The sequence below is a fragment of the Chiloscyllium plagiosum genome, unplaced genomic scaffold (assembly GCF_037043375.1).
Source record: "Chiloscyllium plagiosum isolate Xiang-an unplaced genomic scaffold, Cpla_swu_hap1 HiC_scaffold_14, whole genome shotgun sequence".
In the NCBI taxonomy this organism is placed as follows: Eukaryota; Metazoa; Chordata; class Chondrichthyes; order Orectolobiformes; family Hemiscylliidae; genus Chiloscyllium; species Chiloscyllium plagiosum.
Window position 1 is genome coordinate 11,332,191 of NW_028270152.1, and position 24,174 is coordinate 11,356,364.

The 24,174-nt window shown below is 45.2% G+C and overlaps 1 protein-coding gene across 1 annotated transcript in view; it reads right to left on the minus strand.

The window, feature by feature from the left end:
* The window catches only part of LOC122559237 (uncharacterized), a 177,352-nt gene that overhangs the window by 31,773 nt on the left and 121,405 nt on the right, over positions 1 to 24,174 (minus strand). Inside the window, exons 37-47 of the mRNA XM_087994571.1 lie at positions 18,113 to 18,184; positions 16,137 to 16,172; positions 15,994 to 16,053; positions 14,466 to 14,510; positions 14,338 to 14,373; positions 12,354 to 12,389; positions 9,889 to 9,945; positions 9,695 to 9,766; positions 5,404 to 5,475; positions 4,373 to 4,408; positions 502 to 582 (exon numbers count right to left, since the gene is read on the minus strand). Coding sequence (XP_087850697.1) covers positions 502 to 582; positions 4,373 to 4,408; positions 5,404 to 5,475; positions 9,695 to 9,766; positions 9,889 to 9,945; positions 12,354 to 12,389; positions 14,338 to 14,373; positions 14,466 to 14,510; positions 15,994 to 16,053; positions 16,137 to 16,172; positions 18,113 to 18,184 — 603 coding nt within the window. The remainder of the gene's footprint in view (positions 1 to 501; positions 583 to 4,372; positions 4,409 to 5,403; positions 5,476 to 9,694; positions 9,767 to 9,888; positions 9,946 to 12,353; positions 12,390 to 14,337; positions 14,374 to 14,465; positions 14,511 to 15,993; positions 16,054 to 16,136; positions 16,173 to 18,112; positions 18,185 to 24,174) is intronic.

Sequence of the window (24,174 nt, forward strand, 5' to 3'; positions counted from 1 at the left end):
TGTGCAGGTCAGGTGAATTGGCCATTCTAAATTGCCCGCAGTGTTAGGTGAAGGGGTAAATGTAGGGGAATGGGTGTGGGTGGGTTGCTCTTCGGAGAGTCGGTGTGGACTTGTTGGGCCGAAGGGCCTGTTTCCACACTGTAAGTAATCTAATAGAGTCACAGAGCATGGAAACTCGTCCATGCTAATCAGATTTCTTGAACTGAACTAGTCTCATTTACCCACGCTTGGCCCTTATCCCTCTAAACCTTTCCTATTCATGTATCTGTCCAAGTGTCTTTTAAATGTTAAATCTACCACTTCCTCTGGCAACACATTCCGTACATGCATCACCCTCTTAGGTGCCTTTTAAATCTTTCCACTCTCACCTTAAATCTAAGCCCTCTGGTTTTGGACGCCCCTACCCTGGATAAAAGACCTTGCCTATTCACTTACCTATGGCCCTCATGATTATCACAGCTCAGTTCACCTGGGATATACATCATGTTTGTAACAACTTACTTTGAAACCTTGAGGTCCTATTTCTCCCCTGTCACCACGGTTTCCTTTCACTCCATCACTGCCATCCTTCCCCGGTATTCCCTGTTAAAGATCCGCACGTGGGAAACAAAGTTAGTGCAGCTAATAAGAGACACCAGTACAGTCTTCTTGACAAAAACCGAACAAACAGGTTCTGAGGAAGGGTCACTCAACCCGAAACGTTAACTCTGATTTCTCTCCACAGATGCTGCAAGACCCGCTGAGCACCATGTACAGTCTTCTTTGTCCTCTGTCTGACAGTGAGCGACTCACAATCATGAGTTGGCTGGATAGAGCAGATCCTGAGAGGTTACTGCTACTCATACAAGGAACAAGAACAAGAGGGCATAGATTTGAAGTGATCTGTGAAAGAAACAAGGGCCAAGTGAGGAAAACTTTTTCACTCACTTTTCAATCAATTGAATGGACCTCTCTAATTTCAAATCTAATGTTGATCTTCTGGTTTTGGCAGAAGGAGTGCTTCCACACCACTCCCATCTTTGTAGGTGACATGGTGGCTCAGTGGTTAGCACCGGTGCCTCACAGTGCTAGGGACCTGGGTTCAGTTCCAGCCTTGGACGACTGTCTGTGTGGAGTTTACACATTCTCCCCGTGTCTGCATGGGTTTCCTCTGGTTTCCTCCCACGGTCCAAAGATATGCAGGTCAGGTGAATTGGCCATGCTAAATTGCCAATAATGTTAGGTGCATTAGACAGGGGTAAGTACAAGGTCTGGGTGGGTTACTCATTGGAGAGTCAGTGTGGACTTGTTGGGCCGAAGGGCCTGTTTCTATACTGTTGGGTATTTAATGTAATCTTGCATTTCTGCAGCTGTAACCTTGTGTGCCTTGCTCTGCCCTATGATCCGTACGTCTTTGTTTGCTATGATCTGCCTGTACTCCTCACAAAACAAAACTTTTCACTGTACTTAGGTTCATGTGACTACAATAAATCAAATCAAATCAATATCAGTTAAAATCAGAGGAGATCCAAAGATTGCTCCCCATCGGTTAAGATTCAATGTCGCACTAAGGGACCCAATATTTGAAGTTGTAACGATCATCCTGATAGCCCAACACATGGAGAAGATGTTTCCACTAGTAGGAGAGACTAGGACCCAAGGGCATAGCCTCAAAGTGAAGGGACGACCCTTTAGAACTAAAATAAGGAGGAATTTCTTCAGCCAGAGAATGGTCAACCTGTGGAGCTCATTGTTGTGTAGGACAGTGGCAGCCAAGTCACTGAGTGTATTTAAGACAGATAGACAGGTTCTTGATGAGTGAGGGGATCAGTGGTGAGAGGAAGACAACAGGAGAATGGGGTTGAGAAACATATCATCCCATGATCAAATTACCTGGGGAACCAGCAAGTTCGAAAGACGAGAGAGATTTCTTTTTGAGAGGGACTTACTTAAAGGCTGGAAGGAAAGCCATAAAGAGACCAAAACAATTTTGCTACAGCATAAGTAATAAATTTAGATTGAAACAAAACTCAGATTAAGTGGAATATGAAGGATTTGATGAAAAGTGCGTCAAAACAAGTAAGAGAAAATGGCACAGGTAACTGAAGGAAAATGCACCAAACTATACAGATCAAAACTATCAGTGCTTCCATTTATGTTGTTGGATTCAAAATCCAAGTCATTGAATGTATTTAAGACAGAGATAGATAGATTGTTGATTAGTAAGAGGGTCAATGGTTACAGGGAGAAGGCAGAAGAAGAATGGGGTTGAGAAACATATCATCCCATGATCAAATGGCAGAGCAGACTGGATGGGCTGAATGGCCTCATTTCACTCCTATATCTATATATCTTGACACAGTAAATCCGAAATGAATCTTTCTGTTTGTGTTTGGGAATGAGGGCAGGCTGGTATGGATTGTTCTTCAGCTGAATGATCTGAACAGTCACAGCTGGTTTGATTGCTCTCCATTTCTGTCTAGCCCCTGATAACCTTTCACCCCTCTGTTTATCACGAATCCATCGACCTCTGCCTTAAAACCTATACAAAGACGCCAGTTCCACCATCTCTTGAGGAAGGAGGTTCCAAAGGCTCACGGTGTTCTGTGAGATAGAAACAATCCCCCTCCCCATCTCTGTTTGAACTAGGTGACCCAGATTTGTTTTTTTGAGTTCTAGCTTCTCCCAGAAAAAGGAAACGTCCTCTCCACTTGCACCTAGTCAATGTAGGAGGTAACTGCTTCATTCTGTGCGGGGCTGGGTGAGATCACACGGTTGGATGGTGGGGAGGAATGGGTCAGAGGCCCGAGCAGAAGCCTTCACTCCCCACCCATCACTGCCCCAGTTGTGTACGATTGGGGGACCTGGAGGTCACCTTTCACCTCAGCAGGCACATCTCCCTGGCTTCACCACCAGGTCAGGCAGCATCCAAAGAGCAAGAGAGTCAACGTTTGAGCATGGGCTCTTCCTGATGAAGGACTCTCCTGCTCCTCGGATGCTGCCTGACCAGCTGTGCTTTTCCAGCACCACACTTTTTTGACTCTGATCTCCGGCATCTGCAGTCGTCACTTTCTCCCGGTTTCACCATTAGGAAATCAACCATTCTGCTCCCCTGCCGGGTCAACAGGTGTTGGGTTAAGAGCTTTAACTAACTATTAACGACCAGTTAAAGCCCACAATTGGTGGTGAGTCAGAAAGGTGACACATGGACCTTCTTGTCTAGAATTTAATCGTTGCAGGGAAGGGGGTGAATATCTCACTGGGACCAGGCCCTCCAAAAATCGTGTCCTCCTTAGAGCAGAGAAGACTGAGAGTTGATTTGTTGGAGCTGTTCAAAATTCTGAACGTTTTCAACACGGATAATGAAATAAAATCTTTCCACAGGCAGGAGACAACCTGACGTTAGTGACTGGCAACAGACGAGTGATTTTTTTTAAGCAGCACAATGTAATGTGGAACGCACTGTCTGAGAGGGAAGTGGAATCAGGTCTGATAACTTTCAAAAGGGAACAAGACAGATACTTAAAACAAAAGAAAATGATGTGCAGGGCTATGGGAAATAACGAGTGGGTCTAACAGGGCAGCTGTTTTGAGGAGTAAATTATTGCAGATGCTGGAATCTGTACTGAAAATAACAAATACTGGAGGTCACAGTGGGTCAGGCAGTGTCCATAGAGAGAGAGAGAGAGAGAGAGACCAAGCTAACGTTTCGAGTCTAGATGACTTTTCATCAGGGCTGATATGGAGTGCAGAGGGGGCAGCATTTACACAATAGTTGGGATGTTGGAGTGCTGGGGGAGAAAGGATGTGGATTAAGTGATTGGAATGTGAGAATGGCAGAGCAGTGGTGTGTCTAACTGCCACATGGGAAAGAACAGACAGTCACAAAGGGAGGGGGAGGGGGGGGGGTGAAAGGAGAGAAGGTGACAGAGAATGTAACGAGCAAAGCTAAAAAAGGGAAGAAATGGGTTCACAATTTGAAGATGTTGAACTCAATACTGAACCCCCTCCACACTTCACACCAGCTCTGAGGAAGAGTCATTGAGACTCGAAATATTAGCTTGTTCTCTCTGCGGCTGCTGCCTGACCCACTGTGATCTCCAGCATTTTTCATTTTCAGCTCTTTCGAGGAGTTAGTTTGAGAACTTTTGGAATGGAATACAGGCCCTCCCTTCTAGACTGTGTTGACTGTGAGTTAGATGGTCACGATGAGTCAGGAGATGGCTTAACTTGCGTTTTATTGCACTTTCCTGACAAGTAGGTCAAAGGGAGCCAAGTGTAAATGCCTGAATTAGGGAAATTGATGAGCCAACTGATCACATCTTTAAGCAGCGATAGAGACTGAGACATTGCTGAGTGTGTAGTGAATAGGAAGGGACAATGCAAAACTTACCAGTTTCCCAGGTTGGCCTGGTTCACCTGCCTCACCCTGGCAAAAGAAACAAAATTTCATTAAGGTTTAGGACCTGTGCAGAGTTTTTTTAGTTACTGATGTTCCCCAGTTGTATTTAAAAGCAGAAAAAGAATGTCAGTGAGGTATTCAGCCTGAGCAAAGGGCACAGCCAAAACTGTCCGACCTCATTTAATATCCCAAGGTAAGAGATCCGGCCAAGTCCAAAAGGGCAGGAGGCAACGCAAAAGCAAAATAAATTACCTGGGGAAACACCAAGTTCGGCAGACGAGAGGTGTGTTGTCCTGAGAGGGGCTTACATAAAAGACTGAACAGAAGGCCATAAGGAGGCCAAATGATTTCGCTACAGCAGGAGCAATGAAGTTAAATTGAAACAAAGCCCAGAATAAGTGCAGTGTGAAGATGTGACAAAAAAGGTAACAGAAAGTGACACAGGCAAGTAAATGAAAATACAACATACTATACATTTCAAAACTACTATACATTTCAAAACAGCGCTCTGAAAGCTTGTGATTTTAAATAAACTGGTTGGACCTGATGTTGGGTGACTTCTGACTTTATCCTCTCTCTCAAGCATTAATTCTGGCCTCTGGATGACGTATCTAGTAACATCACCACAATGTTACCATCCCACATGGGAGATACAACTGGCTTTTTTTCCTCATGGTTCAGATCATTTTACAGTTTCACTGTAAATTGTTGGACCATTTTGCAAAGGTAACACCATTAATTCACCTCAATTTCTCCCACAATTTCTGGACCTTGCTTTGTGACTTATTTCCAGCTGCAACATTTATCCCAGAGAGTGGGAGAACCACAATGTTGTCCATGTTGGTTTGATTTTCAGCACTGACCAAGGAGAGGATTTTCCTATGCAGGCGTTAGTGAACCATTAAACCATGTAGAGTCTTCAAAGACTGAAGTCCAGGTCATGCTCTGCACCCTTAACTCAATCCTAAAAGACAAGCTTCATCATCTTATAGTTTTGCTGAATAAGTGCAAGAGAGTACAACCTTTTGTCCACCTGCACCTCTGGCGCCGGGGAAGCCCGTTGAACCTTTGTCTCCTTGTTCTCCTTTGGGTCCCTAAACAGAAAGGAATAAAACAAACACAACCCTTAGATCAGGAACCCAATCGAACCTGCAGTTACCATCAGCATTGATGCACCATAGAAAGTATCCTATCTGGGTGCATCACAGTGTGGTTTGGTAACTCTTCTGGCCCAAGACCACAAGAAACTACAGAGAGTTGGAAACACAGCCCAGTCCATCATACAAACCCAGCCTTCCATCCATTGACTCCATTTACACTTCCCACTGCCTCGGGGAAGCAATTAACATCATCTCAGACTCCTCCCATTCCGCTTATATTCTCTTACACCCTCTTCTATCGGGCAGAAGATAGAAATGTTTGTATACACGTACCAACAGATTCAAGAACAGCTTTGTCTGTTATCAGGCTTCTGAATGGACCTCTTTATTATTAATGTTGATCTGTCACTGCACCTTTTCAGCAGCTGTATTACTGTATAATGCACTCTGTTCTGTTACCCTGATGTACTCTGTATAGTATGATCTGCCTGTACAGCAAGTTAAGACAACACTTTTCATTGTACCTCAGTACACGTGACAGTAATAAATCAAATCAAAATCATTGCTCATCTTCTGGAGCATTTTGACCTCAAGGATTCAGATTTTTTTAAAAAAGGAAGGGGCACTGGTTGATCTGAAAAGGGAACAGAAACTCACCATTAGGTATTCACTCAAACGCTGTGGGTGAGGCAGTGGTTTTTGCATTGGATTCCACAGAAGGAGCACCAACACTAAAGGGATCAGCTGGAATAACCCACAGATTTGAGGTTACATGACACTTATGATTGAAAGTGGCCGGTGTGTCTTTGCTTGGCTAGCCATCTACATTTCCATGCACCCTAAACACATGCTCCTTTCTTCATTGTCACTGTCAGTAGCAGGGATGTGAGACCACACTCACCAGCCAAGTGCACTACAGCAGATTTTGCTACTGTCGACACCTTTACTCCCAGGGACTACAACGGTTCAAAAAGGCAGCTGACCACCACCTTCTCAAGGGGGAATTGGAGAAGGGCGATAAATGCTGAGCTCGCCAGCGATGCCCACATACCACAAGTGAATAAAAGCAAACTGTTACATAATTCACACTTCCATTCCAAATCCCCAGGTTTGAGTGTTTGAATGACCAGGTGATGTTAGAATGAGAGTCTGTCTATGTCTAACGTGCTGTTGTGCATCGTGACCTGCTTCTCATACTCACCCTCAGCATGTGGCATCACTTCATTTCCTGCTCACCTTTGGTTGCTCTGAGATGTGGGTGGAGGTAACCTGCTTTCTGAACCATCACTGACAGTTCCTGTGGCTTGTTATGCCGTTCCAGGAGGCAGGTCAGAGTCGGTGTGGGACGGGAGTTACATTTAGCCCTAGAACAGTTTAAAATGATGGGATTTTTTTTCCCTCAAGCAGGTGAATGGACCAGATGGGATCCATTATGACAATCCATTCATGACTATTTTTACAAAAAGTAGTCATAGTGATAACCCTTAATTTATTTATTGATAGATATTTGAACAGTAAAGGAATTAAGGGTTATGGTGAGCGGGCGGGTTCGTGTAGCTGAGTCCAGGATAATGCCAGACATGATATTATTGAATGGTGGAGCGGGCTCGATGGGCCAGATGGTCTACTCCTGTTTCTTACATTCTTATGATCTACAACAGGGCTGGTCATAGTCATCGAGATGTACAGCACAGAAACAGACCCTTCGGTCCAACCCATCCATGCCGACCAGATATCCCAACCCAATCTAGTCCCACCTGCCAGCAACCGGCCCATATCCCTCCAAATTCTTCCTATTCATATACCCATCCAAATGCCTTTTAAATGCTGCAATTGTAGCAGACTCCACCACATCCTCTGGCAGCTCATTCCATACACACTTCACCCTTCGTGTGAAAAAGTTGCCCCTTAGGTCTCTTTTATATCTTTCCCCTCTCACCCTAAACCTATGCCCTCTAGTTCTGGACTCCCCCATCCCAGGGAAAAGACTTTGTCTATTTACCCTATCCATGCCCCTCATGATTTTATAAACCTCTATAAGGTCACCCCCTCAGCTGGACCTCTGCTCATTCTCTACAACTTGAATCCTTGCAGTTTCAGCTTTGGTTTTGGAGCTCGCATTGTCAATTTCAAGATGTCCGACACAGTCAGTTATTCTTTTTCTCCCTCTTGGTTTACCTCACTCTAATCTTCCTCCGGTCACCTCCACCGGCAAATCCTCGTGCCGAAGGATATGGCCAGTCCAGCCTTGCAGCCTTTTCTCGGTGATCTTCACCAAGGGCGTTTTGTCCTTCCCCATCCTGAGAGAATCTCTTCATTGCTCTCATGTTCTGTCCAAACTGACCCCCTCTGCCCGTCTACTGACCCTCATTTCACCACCTTCAAGTCTTCAGGGATCCCGAAATGTCTATGTTTGACAAGATGTTCCGAATCACTGGCCCTTGAGTAAACTCCCTCATTGAGATTGCTACTCATTCCAAGGCTGAGGAATTGCTTTTGTGTGGAGAATTGATTTGTTGTCAGTGTTATTTACATTCTGATTTCCTATGGGCAATAATCATCTTCTGATAAGGGACTTCAATTGTGAAACTTGCTCTGCTATAGTCCATTTATCTTGATCTCTGCTTTCCCAGCATGACTTATTTTTCCCCAATTGCCACAACTTTCATCTTGGTTTACACTAAGTTTCACTCTGTAAGCTTTCATCACTTGCTGCTCATTGGTATACTTTTGTTCTTAATTGCTTTCTGGGGCATGTGACTCACTGCAGAGGCTAGTCCTGAGAACTCAGTGGCTTGTGGGTTTCAGAGGGCAGTTAAGTAATAGGCACGTTGCTGGGGGTCTGAACCCACATTAGGTCAGACCAGGTAAGGAAGGCAGATTTCCGATTTCCCTCTCTCTCGAGGGCTTTTGCAACAATTGTTGACAGTCGTCATGGTCTCTATAGATATTTTCTGATCAGCTTGTTCAGAGAAGTTGTTACACATATGATGGAACTGGAACTTGAGCTCCTGTCACAGAGGGGCGCTACCACTGTAGCACAAGAACCATGTTTTATACTGCAGATTTACAAATTGAATTTAAACTGCATCACTGCTGTGGTAGGATTTGAACCCTTGCCCCCTAGGACCTTACCTAATCCAGTGACATTAGCACTGCACCACCGTCTCATCCTGGCAATCTTGATCTACTGTGCAAATCACTCGGGTCCAGGAGAAAGTGAGGATTGCAGATGCTGAGATTAGAATCTAGAGTGTGGTGCTGAAAAAGCACAACAGGTCAGGCAGTATCCGAGGAGCAGGAGAATTGACATTTTGGGCTGGAGCCCTTTATCAGGAATGAGGAAGGACGCTGGCCCGAAACGTCGATTTTCCTGCTCCTCGGATGCTGCCTGACTGGCTGTGCTTTTCCAGCACCACACTCTTGAATTGAATTGAATTTATTGTCACATGTACCAAGGCACAGTGAAAAGCTTTGTCTTGCGAGCAATACAGGCAGCTCACAGAGTTAAGTCGCATAGATAAGTAAATAATAGGTAAATAGCGGCAAAAACAAAACACAGGTACAGGCGATTGTTAAGAGTTTGCGAGTCCATTTGGTATTCTTACAAAAGTAGGATAGAAACTGTTTTGAAGCTGTCTGGTGCATGTGTTCAAGCTTCTGTACCTTCTCCCCAATGGGAAGAGGTTGTAGAAAAACATTGCCAGGGTGGGATGGATCTTTGAGAATGCTGTTGGCCTTTCCTTGACAGCGGGCCTGGTAGATGGATTCTATAGATAGGAGGGTGGCCTTTGTGATCGTCCGGGCTGAGTTCGCCACTCTCTGTAATCGTTTCCGACTCGCGAAACTACTAGGGTCTGTTTATCTACCAATCTCACCGCTTCCACCAACTGATGTTCATCTGCTGCTTCTTCTCGTGCAATAGTACACAGCCTTGTCTCATTCCATGTTCGATTACACCAGGTTTAGTTTCACCAAATACTGTCCTGATTAAGGCAAGATGCCCAGTGAGTAGTTACAACTATGTATTTATGTGTCCAATTAACTCTGCTCACCTCCAACGCTTCCAACAGCACTGACATCAGAAATTTGTTTTTTAATTTATGAAAATGGAATTCCAATTCTCAATGTGCCTTGTGTGGCAGTGTGGGTGGGATTTGAACTCTCGTTCTCTGGAACACAAATCCAGTTAAGGTGCAGGAGAAACATGTACCTTCTCTCCCCGTGGTCCCTCTTCTCCTTTCATTCCTTTTGGACCTTCACTTCCTTTCTGGCCACGCTCCCCCTGTAAGAGACCAACACCAGCTTTCAACAGAATCCCAAGTGTACCTCTCCCCCTTTGCCCAGCCAACCCTGCAAAATCTGTTTGTTTCTCTCATGGACAGGCCTGAGAATGTTGTTCCTTACGGACTCTCCTTTGATTCCTTTGAGTCCAGGCGTTCCAGGGACAGTCAGTGCTTCCCCCTGTATGACGGAACAGAAGACAGTCTCTCAGGACTCAATAACATGAAACTGCAGCACATACAATAGCAAGAGCAAAGGCTTTATTGACCTGAGATATTGTAAATGTTTCTTTCAACTCTTTGTCCCGAATTCAGGAAAAGGGGGGGGGGGTTGGCACTGGGTTTTGACCTATGCCTAATTTGTGCGGTTGATGACAACAGTAAACTCATTGACAAGACATTAGCAGAATGAACGAGTGTAGGTAATAGATGGGGTTGAAGATAGAGAGGTGAGATGTACTGAACTGAGCTTTGAGTTGACATATAGTCTGGTCCAGATGGATCAGACATCAGGCTGCTGTCAGATATGGAGATAATAGATGGACTTAATCTCCCAACCTTCCTCATTGGAAAGTGGCAAATATGAGTCTCGTGTTCAAGATGGTGTGGTAGGGTGTCCCTTGCATTTACAGCTGGTCAGTGTAACACCAATGGTCGGCCAGGTTTTAGATACAACATTATTGGTGCGCAATGAGTATAGTTATTTGTTCTTTTGTAGAGCAGTATAGTCGTTGGTTTATTATTGTTGTTGTTTTTGTTGTTATAATGTTATATTTTCATATTTTTGTAATATTATAATTCTGTAAAAAAAATTTCACTAAAATATTAAAATAAAAACACACACACAAAGACTGATGTTAGATTAACAAAGAGGGAATCAGCATGGGTCTCTGTTAAAAGCATTGAATTAGTGCATTTTTTTGATGAAGTTACATGACAGCTTAGAGGGAATATTAATGGTGAAGAAAAAAATAACTTAAGGACTACAAGTCCTGGAAAAGAGATGCATTATTAGACTGTGGTTACTATATGGTGATGCTCCCAAGGACCATACTTTCTTATTTTTACATAAATTAACATGGCTAGAAAAATACACATTTTCCCAAAGCTTTCCATTTGGCACTCATGAGGACAATTTTCAAGATAAAAACAATGTAAAGGGGAAGCTACCCTTCCTGATTAAATGAGAAGACAGTGCTGATTGGCTAGCAAGTGGACTCTGATTGGTAGCATTATTGTTATGGAGAATGCACCAGATAGATGATAACTGACAGTTAACTGCCAAGCTTTGTTTAAATTTAATCCAGACACGTTGACCCTGATTGGTCAAGGCACGGCCCGAGAGAAACTAACCAGAGAGTGGCTGTCATCTGTTTTCTTGATTTGAAACAGATGCAATGCGTGCAAACTACACAGTCTGACACATGAATATGCATAGCTGCCTGTAAGTGCAGGTGTGCCACTTCACAATCCTGTCTGAATAACCAACACCCAAACTCATTGCCAGGCCTAAGTCTATCACTCTTAGTCCTTAAGAGTGCTCAGTATACCTTAGATTATCCTGAGGTGGTAAGGTATCTCAACATTCTGAACAACAGCTGAAGCTCGCTGTTACTAAGTAGCAGCAGCACAGGTACGTTTTGACATTATCAGGATTCTGCAAGGAAGTCCTGTCTATCTCAACGAATACGTAATGTGGTCTACAAATTTCAGTGCCTGTGTGATGCCATTTGTGTAGGCCACATGGATCGTATCAATGTGAATATCCCTTCTGGCTGTATGCAACAAGGAAGATACTGACCAAGCCCAATCAGCCCATATTTCCAAAGCACAGAGACCAGAAAGGTACCAGGTGTGCGGATACACGTTGAGTGTGGAGAAGCTGGGATTGTTCTCCTTCGAGAAAAGAAAGGTCCGACAGAGGCATACTTGCTCATGGCAGGCTTGGATAAGCTGGATGAAGAAATTAGCTGATGGCACAAGGACTACGGGACACAGGTTTCTGGCAAGAGATGCAGACAGCTTGTGAGAAATAACTTTTCTTGGGCACACCAACTTGTGATGACCCAAAGCTTGCTGCCTGCGAGTGGGATGGAAGTGGAGATGTTCACTGATTTCGAAAGGAAACTTGAGGCAAAGAGAACTGCAGAGCCATCGGGAAACTGCAGGGGATTGGGATCGAATAGATGCATGATAGAGGGCTAGCACAGAATTAATGGGCCGAATGACTTCACCATAAACAATGACGCTACAACCTAAGTCAGATATCCCAGCTGCAAAATAAAGTTCCCTGTAATTTGTCCCAGCAACAATATAAATTTATATAGAACCTTTTAATACACCAATGCATGCCACAGGAGGAAATGTCAAGTGAAATTTGGACCACACAGGAGATATTAGAGCTGGTAATTAAAAGCTTGACGATAAAGTTTGGAATGGGATTAGTTTGCAAAGGGATTTGACTAGCCAAAGCCTGATTCTTGTGCGTAGTAGATAAATGTGAGGAGCAAGACTGGGAGATGCTCAAGTTGGCGCTGAATTAAAAACATTTCATGCAATTTGCCCGCATTCAATACAGCTCTCACAAACCTTCTCTCCTTTCTGCCCAACTGGTCCAGCATCGCCCTACAAAACAAAATGGGTTCTTAGTGCAAGCATAGCTTTCCTTCTGTCTCCCTTAAAAATGCATGCCCTGCGCCACCTGCAAGCCAGTGGCTTCAGGGTGCACCATCCACAGAACACAATGCCAACCCTGGGCATCCAGAGACGGTGGGCAACAGGATGTCCTCTGAAGCCCTTCTTGTACCAGAGCCTCCTGAAGCCACCCCAACTCTCCATGACCCCCACCTCATGGGAATCAAAGAAAAGACCCACCTTCTCACCATTGGATCCAGAGAGGAGTGAGCATTGACTGATGGTCTTTAGGACCCAGAAGATGCCAGGCTCCGATTGGCTGGCAGTTTCAGGTCAGCCAAGGAGCCAATATCGAGGTTTCTGATAGGCTGAAATATACTTGCTGAAATCCACAGGTTGGCACGGGATTGGTTTGGTTTTTTTTCAGTGATGAGGATAAGAATTAGTCAATACCCAATACACACATTTATCCCTCCACTCCTGAGGCTCCCAGTCTCATTCCTGATGAAGGGCTTTTGCCCAAAACATCAATTTTCCTGCTCCTCGGATGCTGTCTGACCTGCTGTGCTTTTCCAGCACTACTCTAATCTTGACACCCACTTCCTCCCCACCCTCAGATGTTCAGCACTTCAGGGTGGGTGGGACATGGGTGGATGGGGAGAAGTACATCTTTAATTCGATAAGATTCCAAGCTGCAGCCTCAGGTGGGATTAGCTGCAACAGAGGCATAGAGATCTATAGCACAGAAAAAGGCGCTTTGGCCCATCGAGTCAGTGCTAGTCAGAATCAACCACCTCACTGTTCTAATCACATTTTCTAGAACTTGACCCATTGCCTTGCATCATAAGTGCACAATTAAATATTTCATAGAGTTCCTATAGTGCAGAAAGTGGCCTTTCACCCATTGAGTCTGCACCGATCCTCTGAACACTGCCCACCCTAGTCCTGGAACCCCGCATTTCCCATAGCTAACCCACCTAACCTGCACATCCTCAGACACTACAGGGGAATTTCCCATGGCCAACACACCCTAACCTGCACATCTTTGGCCTGTGGGATGCAACTGGAGCGCCTGGAAGGAACCCATGCAGGAGGATGCGCAAACTGCATACAGACTGTCGGCCGAGGGTGGAATTGAACCCAGGTCCCTGACGCTGTGCGGCAGCAAGGGGATTTCTGCCTCTACCACCCCAACAGGCAGTGAGTTCCAGATTCCCAACACCTTCTGGTTGGAAAAAAAATGTCCTCACTTTCTGTTTAAACCTCCTTCCTGTTTACCTCACATTGATGACCCTGCTTATTGATCCCTCCATCAAGGGGAGAACTTTCTTCCTCTCTGCCCTCTCCATGCCTCTCAAGCATACACTAAGGAAAACAATGCTAATTTGGTCCAATCTCTCTTCCTAACTAAAACCCTCCCGTGCAGGCTGCATCCTGGCAAATCTCCTCTGCCCTCTGTCCATTGTGATTATGCCCACAAAGACTATGGGACCCCAAATGGAACTTTAACATGACACTGATTGCTCTGTACAGCCTGACCCATTCTACCAGTCATAGACATTGTTTTGTTAAATTATTACATGAGTCCAGGGGTCCAACTCTGAGCCCCTCTCAATCTCAGTTCTTGCCATTCTCCTCCCTTCCCCTGACTGGCCTGAAGCCTCTGCCTTTGTCGCATCTGAGAAATCCCACTGTAAATTGCTATGTCAACATTTTTTTTATTTTTGGAAGGTCACAACATAATTGCTGTCTCTGGCCACTATGTGGCTCCACAGTGTGAATTTGCTTTTCTAAAGCAACATCGAGGGCCGAACGGCCTGTACTGCACTGTAATGGTCTATGTTCTATGTTCTAAAATACTGTCTCCAAAATCCCTTCGCCACTGTCACCTCCTCGATTGCCACGAAGTGTGTGGTGGAGCTCTGTCAAACAGACTTACTTTGATTCCAGTTTCTCCCCGACTACCAGGAAGCCCCTGACAAAATAACAAAATACAGATTAAAAAAGAACTTCAGGGAGGCAAATCAAACTCTCGTGAAAAGTTCATTAAAGTAGAGAGGTAGTTACAGGTAGTCCTCGTTCTCCTGTCAACCCCGGTCTTCCATCTTCACCCTAAGGCACCAACGAGAACGTGAAGTGAGTAAGACTTTGGTCAAAGCATGAGAAGAGACAAAGAAAGACCTGCATTTATCTAGCATCTTTCACAAGTACAGGATGTCTATGGGCACATTTTACAGTGAGAGGAGAGGGATTTAAAAAAGACATGAAGGGCAATTTTTTTTACACAGAGGGTGGTTCATGTGTGGAATGAGGAAGTGGTGGATGTGGGCACAATTGCAACATTTAAAAGACATTTGGATAAGTTCATGGAAAGGAAAGGTTTGGAGAGATATGGGCCAGGAGCAGGCAGGTGGGACGAGTTTAGTTTGGGATTACATTCGGCATGGACTGGTTGGACCGAAGGGTCTGTTTCCATGCCGTATAACTCTACGTTCTAAAGCACATAATAGCCAATGAGTTAGCACTGAAGTGAAGTCACTTGCTGTTGTGTAGGAAGTGTGGCAGCCAATTTGTGCACAGCAAGATCCCACAAACAGCAAGGTGAGTTTTGGGTGATTCCCAACTCAGCGACAAATATTGGCCAGGATTCTAGAGATAACTCACTCGATCATGTAACGGAGACGGCACAGAAAGGCTGGAGTTTCACATTTAATCTGAAAGACGGTGCTCCAATACAGCAGCACACATTCAATACTGTGCTGGGGATCCAGGCAAAATTTTACACCCAAATCTCTGGAGTGGGGCTTGAACCCAAGGCTCTCTGATTCAGAAATGAGAATACCGCCACCAAGCCTGAAGTGGACACAATTCGTAAACTCCTCTCAGGCAATAAATCTCACCACAGAGCCTTCATGTTTGATCCTGTGACAGAACATGCACTGGGCCCAGTGCCTATGGTGTTCCTTTCCTCAAGAGCCTAACAGTGACCACGAGCATTCCAGCAGTTTGTCAGAGTTAGAGGAAAGGTCCAGTGGGAAATAAGGAATACCGGGAAGAGAGGAATAGATTACCTTTTCTTTCTCCTTTCGTGTGGTGTGGGTGATACAAGTGAGGCCAGGCTTTGATGCCCATCCCTAATTGAGGGCAAATAAGAATCAACCTTCAAAATGATGTGGAGGAGCCTGTGTTGGACTGGGTGGACAAAGTTAAACATCACACAACACCAGGTTATAGTCCAACAGGTTATTTGGAAGCACTAGCTTTCGGAGCTCTGCTCCTTCATAAGGAGGTTGTTCACCCCTTTTAGCCCTCCTAATTCCTTGTTTAAGTTATTTCCCATTTTCTTGATATTCCTTCGGGGTCTTGTCTCATTTCAAGTCAGCATTTATGGTTATTCCCCAACTGCTCTTGAGATGCAACTGAGATGGTACTGCAGCATCAACTATGGTACAGTGGTCATGTCACTTCACAGCAGAGGTCCCTGCAGGAGTGGGATTAGACTGTGCACTCTTCTAGCCTCAGCTGGAACATGTAAGTGGGGACTCACAACGGGATACTCCATGAGGACATTGTTGATTTGGAAGTGATTCCTTACCCGAGGTCCTGGATCTCCTCTTTCTCCTCTCGGTCCGGGCACTCCTATCCCTGTTTCACCCTGAACAGGAAAAACAGGCTGATCAGATGGAAAGAAGGAGAAGAGGAATGAAGCTGTAGTGAAGATTAGGTTCTGGTTCTTACCTTGGCACCTTGTAACCCAGGTGGTCCTGGTAAACCCTGAATAAAATATTCACATTTTCAGTTCATCAGATCTTGGTTTTAATCCCTCGCTTGTTTCATTTAGATCACATTGTATTAAATATCAAGGCTGGAAATATCCCTGATCCCTTCCACTGCTCTGGCCATAATGAAGTCAGGATTCTGTCCTCAGTACCGGTGTCCCCAACACAGGAAGGCTGGTATTTTTTCTGCGATGCCCAGAGATTAATATTAATACCCAACTTTCTCCATACATTTTATAGGAATATCATTTACATGGCGGCTTTCAGGACATTTCAAAGCGCTTTACCAAAGTTGAAGAAGTACATTTTATTGTAGCAACCAAATTGTACATAGCAAGATCCCACAAACACAATCAGACTGACTGTTTAGCAATACTGGCCAAAGGACTACTTTTAAAGACTTCTGTTAATTTATGGGTATCACTGGCTGGGCCAGCATTTATTGCCTGATTAGATTAGATTAGATTCCCTACAGTGTGGAAACAGGCTCTTCAGCCCAACCAGTCCACACCGACCCTCCGAAGAGCAACCCACCCAGACCTACTTCGCTGTGTCTAATGCACCTAACACTATGGGCAATTTAGCATGGCCAATTCACCTGACCTGCACATCTTTGAACTACAGGAGGAAATCGGAGCACCCTGAGGAAACCCACGCAGACACAGGGAGAATGTACAAACTCCACATGGACAGGCAACCAAGGCTGGGATCGAACCTGGAATCCTGGTGCTGTGAGGCAGCAGTGCTAACCATTGAGCCATCGTGCTGCCCCAACTGTCCCAATGCCTGTCCCTAATTGGCCTGGAGAAGGTGGAAGTGAGCTGCCTTCTTGAACCATTGCAGTCTGAGAGGTGTCTGAATCCACACAATGTTCTTAGGGAGGGAATTCCAGGACTTTGACCCAGCAACAGTGAAGGAACAGTGATATATTTCCAAGTCAGGATGATGAACTTGCAGGGGGTGGTGTTCCCATGCGTCTGCTTGCCCTTGTCCTTCGAGATGAAAGTGGTCATAGATTTAAAAGGTGTTCCCTAAGTGTCTTGGGAAAGTTTCTGCAGAGCATCTCATAGATGGTATAGACTGCTGCTACTGAGCGTTGGTGGTGGAGGGACTGGATAATGATCATTGTGCCAATCAAGCGGGCTGCACTGTCCGCAGTTCACTAAGATGACCACTTATTCTGTTAATAGCATGTTAGTCTTTACATCCAACAAGAGGACAGGTCAGTTTGGTCATGTTGATGTTTATGTGCTGTAGGTTCTATGTAATATTGGTCTGCACTTGACATATGTCACCATGGACTTTCTCTCTGTCGCCACTGTATCCCGAGAATGGGTTCGAGCCATTGCTTTATCTTCTTAGACTAATGGGGCATATTTTTTAACTTGAGAGGAGAAAGATTTAAAAAAGACATAAGGGGCAACCTTTTTACACAGACAGCGGTGTATGTATGGAATGGACTGCCAGAGAAAGCTGTGAATGCAGGTACACTTACAACAATTTAAAAACATTTGGACAGGTACATGAATAGGAAAGGTTTGGACGCATATGGGCTAAGTGCAGGCAGGTGGGATTAGTTTAGTTTGGTTGGCATGGACCGGTTTCTCTTCTGTTTGACAGATGGGAACTCGTTCAATGTCCAACACAGAAGAGTGCGCCTCCAATAGTGCAGGACTCCCTGCATTCATGCCCCAGAGACTATGGCCAAAGTCATGTGATCTGGTTTCTAGACTGGCGTTCAACCCACAATCATCTGACAGGTCAGGATCCCAATATTGTCCCACAGGAACAATCAATCTGTTCAGAGATGCAATCACACAATTCCGGAGCAGTTAGGACTTGTACCCAGCTCATGGGTAGGGACAATGCCACTGCACCACTCGAGTCTATGGATCTAGTATAAACACACAATAACGTTGGCTGCTGTTAACTGACCTGTAATCCAGGAAGTCCAGGTGGTCCTGGTGGTCCAGTTGCTCCATCTCTCCCTGGAAATCCAGGAGCACCCTGAAAGAACAGAATGCCATTAAAAGAATAATAACTGGATTATAAAAAGATGGTTTTAAATTCCTGGATAAAACTGCACTTGAATTAGGTGGGAAGGTTTAACCAGGAGGACTCCTGCTCCTGTTCACTGAGTGAGTGCGATGGTCTGGATGTTGCCAAGGTCAGGACCAGTCGTAAACAAAATCAACAGATCTGGCAGCATGTGTAGAGAGAAAGCAGAGCTAACATCTCGGGTCCAGTGAGTTTTCTTCAGAACTGATTATGGCCACGAAAAAGTTGGTATAGAACATAGTACAGCACAGTACAGGCCCTTCAGCCCTCGATGTTGCACCAACCTGTGGAACCAATCTGAAGCTCGTTTATCTTAGACTAGTCCATTTTCATCCATATGCCTAGCCAATAACCATTTAAATGCCCTTAAACTTGGCGAGTATACCACTGTTGTATAATGCTGAAGATGGATGGAGGGGAGGGTTAAACGATAGATGGAGATGGAGCCCAGAGAGAGAAAGAACAATAATTTGGCAGACAGCTACTCATGGGGACCATCAGTGGTTGACAATGGGTTGTTATGCCTCAGGTGTATCATGCACACCCCATAGTCTGCACTCTGTCTAAACTTGTACAGAGTGACAGTGCCCATTATGGACCCATTGCTACCAGCCTCATGCCATGTCAATGCTCCTTCTGTCCCATCTGTGTAACCTCAGGAGGAACTGGAAGTGGGGCTCCTGAATTGGGATGCTTAGGTCAGGGTCAAATGGGGGTCACAACCTCACACCCGACTGGTGATTTTCCCCAAATGGATCTCAGAGGCTTGAGTTACAGGGAGAGGTTGGAAAAGGACATTTTTTCTTTAGAGGATATGAGACTGGGGTGGGGTCTTACAGAAGTGTATAAGATCATGAGAGGCATGGATAGGGTGAATGCACCATTTTTCCCAGGGTTGGGGAATCGAGGACTAGAAGGCATAAGGTTAGAGGGGAAAGACTAAAAGAGAACCTGAGGGGCAACATTTTAACACAGAGGGTGGTACACATATGGTATAAGCTCCCAGCGGAAGTGGTTGAGCGGGTACGTAAACAACACTTAAAAGGCATTTGGACAAATACATGGATAGGAAAGGTTTAGGAGGATATGGGCCAAGTGGAGGGAAATGGGGTCAAAATGGATGGACATTTTGGTCTGCGTGGAGCAGGTTGGGCCAAAGAGCCTGTCTCCGTGCTGTAGGACTCTATAACTCATCGTCCGGGAGAGAAGCTCTCAAAGCTGTAGGCCCAGTACCATCCAGTGCTATAAGATGCAAGGTGTTTGCCCTTTCATGTCTGGGTGGGGTGAGGGGCACAGTAAATAGGGGTCTGCGTGGCGCACCTCAATCTTAATGCAGTCTCAAGTTGTAGAAAATTGATTGGTCAGGGACGGATGGTGTGGGCAAATGGCACGATTGGAATTTACATGCCACTCCCCCACCTCTGTGATTGCTCCTTGTGACCAAACCAGAAAACGTCGGAGCAGAAGTGGGCCATTCAGCCCATCAGCTCTGCCGTTCAATGACATCATGGCTGATCTGATTACCCTCAAATCCATTTTCCTGCCTTTTCCCCATGGTAGACTACTGCAAAAAATACGGAGGAATGGCATTGAGGGTGAGTTGGAGGTTTGGATTAGGAGTTGGCTGGCTGGAAGAAGACAGAAGGTAGTAGTTGATGGCAAAGGTTCATCTTGGAGTGCCGTCACTAGCGGTGTTCTGCAAGGATCTGTTTTGGGACCATTGCTGTTTGTCATTTTTATAAATGACCTGGAGGAGGGGTTAGAAGGTTGGGCAAGTTTGCGGATGATACGAAAGTCGGAGGAGTTGTAGACAGTGAGGAAGGATGTGGCAGGCTACAGCGGGATATAGATAAGCTGCAGAACTGGGCAGAAAGGTGGCAAATGGAGTTCAATGTAGCTAAGTGTGAGGTGATTCACTTTGGTAAGAGTAACAAAAAGATGGGGTACTGGGCTAATGGTCAGATACTTGGTAGTGTGGATGAGCAGAGGGATCTTGGTGTCCATGTACACAGATCTTTGAAAGTTGCCACCCAGGTAAATAGTGCAGTGAAGAAGGCATATGGCGTACTGGCTTTTATTGGTAGAGGAATTGAGTTCCAGAGTCCTGAGGTCATGTTGCAGTTGTATAAGACTCTGGTGCGGCCGCATCTGGAGTATTGTGTGCAGTTTTGGTCGCCATACTATAGGAAGGATGTGGAGGCACTGGAACGGGTGCAGAGGAGGTTTACCAGGATGTTGCCTGGTATGATAGGAAGATCGTATGAGGAAAGGCTGAGGCACTTGGGGTTGTTTTCATTGGAGAAAAGAAGGTTTAGGGGTGACTTGATAGAGGTGTACAAGATGATTAGGGGTTTAGATAGGGTCGACAGTGAGAATCTTTTTCCACGTATGGAGTCAGCTATTACAAGGGGGCATAGCTTTAAATTAAGGGGGGGTAGGTATAGGACAGATGTTAGGGGTAGGTTCTTTACTCAGCGAGTCGTGAGTTCATGGAATGCCCTGCCAGTAGCAGTGGTGGACTCTCCCTCATTATGGGCATTTAAGCGGGCATTGGATAGGCATATGGAGGATAGTGAGCTAGTGTAGGTTAGGTGGGCTTGGATCGGCGCAACATCGAGGGCCGAAGGGCCTGTACTGCGCTGTATTCTTCTATGTTCTATAACCCTCGACTCCCTCACTAATGGAAAACCTGTCTCAGCCTCGAATACACTAAACAGGGCCCCTGAAGCAAACTGGATGATGGAGTGCTCCCTCGTGACACTGAGAAATAACGGGACACTTTGTGGAACATTCCCACCCGATGACGGACGTTATGTGCCATCCCATGAGACATTGCTCTAAAGTTGATAAAGTCTCAGCAGGACAATTTATTTCATGGTCAACCTTTGAAACTGCTCAGCTTTCCCTGACCAGATGGGTACATGTCATGCTGAAATGTTTAAAATTATGTGCGTCAGAAATGGAAGGACCTAGAATTGGCAAAAAAAAAACAGAGAGCAGAGCGAGGAGAATTTTCTTTAATTGGCAAATGCTTGTGATCTGGAGAATATTTCCTGAGTGGGTGATGAAAGCACACTCAACAATAACCTTTCAAAGGGAACTGGACATAACTTAAAACTTAAAGACAGAAAAATTGCAAAGAGACGAGGAGGGGGGCAGGGAAGAGGGAGCAATTTACTAGCTCTTTAAAATAACTGACAGAGTATGATGGGCTGAATGGTTTCCTTCTCATGTGATTCTGTGTAGGGGAGGCTGCTATACTACGAACACTCATACTGGACTCAAAACATTAATTCTGTTTCTCTCTCCACAGATGCTGCCAAAACCTGCTGAGTTTCTCCAGCACTTTCTGTTATTACCACTCATTTTACATCCACTTCAGACTCCGACTGGCCATCCGTGGCTAGAACGTGATTTTTTTTGTTTCATTTGCTGGCTTTTTGAGCCTATCGTCACCAGCCTAGTAATCTAGGATCCTAATGTTCTCGGAATCGAGGTTCAACTTCCACCCAGCAACTGGTGAAAGTTGAATCCAATGAAAAGTTGAACTCAGAAAATTGGTCCAATGGTAGATGTTGTAAAAACCCATCTGGTTCACTAATGTTCTTGAGGGAAGGAAAGCTGCTATCCTTACCCGGTCTGGCCTACACGTGACTCCAGACCCACAGCAATGTGATTGACACTGCCCCCTAGAGGTCATTTAGGGATGGGCATTGAATGCTGGCCCAGGGAATGACGCCCATATCTTATGAATTAATAAAGAAACAAAAGAAAAATCAGTTCACTGCTTCCCCTCCTCATGCTGTACCTTTGTCCCATTGGATCTTTGCAGCTGTATCCACCACCAATGGCTGACTCTCATCTGATTCACTTACATAGTTGAGTAGGCTACTCAGTTCAAGGGGAGTGGACAGAGGTAACTCGGTGGATGCTGTTTATATGATCCTCTAGATGCTTTTGATACAGTCCCACACAAGAGGCTGTTAGTATTTTTTAAATTTATTCATTTGTGTGATGTGGGTGTTACTGGCTGGGCCCAGCATTTATTGCCCGTCCCTAGTTGCCCTTTGAGAAGGTGGGGGTGAGCTGCCTTCTTGAACCTCTGCAGTCCACCTGCTGTGGGTTGACCCACAATGCGATTAGGGAGGGAATTCCAGGATTGTGACCCAGCGACAGTGAAGGAACGGTGAGTGGCTTCGGGGGGATCTTGCAGAGGGTGGTTTTCCCATGTATCTGCTGCCCTGGTCCTTCTAGATGGAAGTGGTCATGGGTTTGGAAGGCGCTGTCAGTGGATCTATAATGAATTTCTGTGATAGGAACCTGTGGAATTGAGGGCAAGTTACTGACATGGATAGGAAACATGGATAGGTTGAATGGCAGGAAACAGAGAGTTGGAATAATGAACAAGTTCACAAACAAGCAGGATATGACTAGTGATGTCCTGCAGGGATCTGAGTTAGGGCCTCAATTATTCATAATATTCATTAACGACTTTGACAAAAAGTCTAATATCCACATTTGCTGCCGACAAAATTGTACAGCATTGTGCAGTTGGTTCTGCTATAATGTAAGCGTGTTCAACGCAAATTGGCGACAACGCGATTGAAGAATTTAGAACGTTGTTTGCAGAATGTGAAGTATCCTTACCTGTATTGGGTATAACTTGATTCCAGCCCCATTAGTTTATATGGTGTGGCTCTTGCACCACTTTCTTATAAGCGAGATTGCACAAGAACCCCCAGAACTTGTGGGCGGCACGGTGGCACAGTGGTTAGCACTGCTGCCTCACAGCGCCAGAGACCCGGGTTCAATTCCCGCCTCAGGCGACTGACTGTGTGGAGTTTGCACGTTCTCCCCGTGTCTGCGTGGGTTTCCTCCGGGTGCTCCGGTTTCCTCCCACAGTCACAAAGATGTGCAGGGTCAGGTGAATTGGCCATACTAAATTGCCCGTAGTGTTAGATAAGGGGTAAATGTAGGGGTATGGGTGGGTTTCGCTTCGGCGGGTCGGTGTGAACTTGTTGGGCCGAAGGGCCTGTTTCCACACTGTAATCTAATCTAAAAAAAAAAACTATGGTGTTGTATCAGAACCAGCTGTAGACAGGGTTGACGACAATATAAAATTACAAAGGCTGAGGGGAATGGGCAAAGCTGTGGCAGATGGATTTTAATATAAACAAAGGTGAGGTTATCCATTTCAAACTGTAAAATAATAGATCAGTGGATTTATTAGAAGGCACAAAGTTAAATACAATAGGTGGAAGTGGGTACTGCAGATGCTGGAGATTAGAGTCAAGATTACAGTGGTGTTGGAAAAGCACAGCAGATCAGGCAGCATCTGAGAAGTAGGAAAAATCAATGTTTTGCCCGAATCATTGATTTTTCCTACTCCTCAGATACTGCCTGATCTGCTGTGCTTTTCTAGCACCACGCTAATCTAGACTCTAAATACAATAGGTGCCCAGTGGGATTTTGAGGATTCATGTACTTAGCTCTTTAAAATACCAAGTACAGGTGCAGAAAACAGTCAAGGTGGCTAATGGAAAGCTGGCTTGTATATCCAAATGAGTATTCTGATGCAAACGTCATACAAAACCCTACCAAGACCCTGCTTGGAGCACTGTGGGCAGATCTGGGCACCAAACCTTAGGAAGGATAAGTGGGCCTTGGAGGGAATGATGCCTCTAGATGATATCAGCACTTCATGGGTTAACTTATGAGGAAAGATTAGACAAATTAGGCCTTTATTCTCTAGAACTTCGAAGGTTAAGGGTGATCTAACTGAGTGTTTTTAGGATGTCAACAGGGAATGACAGAGTAGATGACGATAGACGAAGCCCAATGGTTGAAGATTCTAGAACCAGCGGCATAATCTGAGAATTCGGAGAGATGTTAGAAAGCTCTTCTATGCACAAAGAATAACGGAGATTTGGAATTCCCTT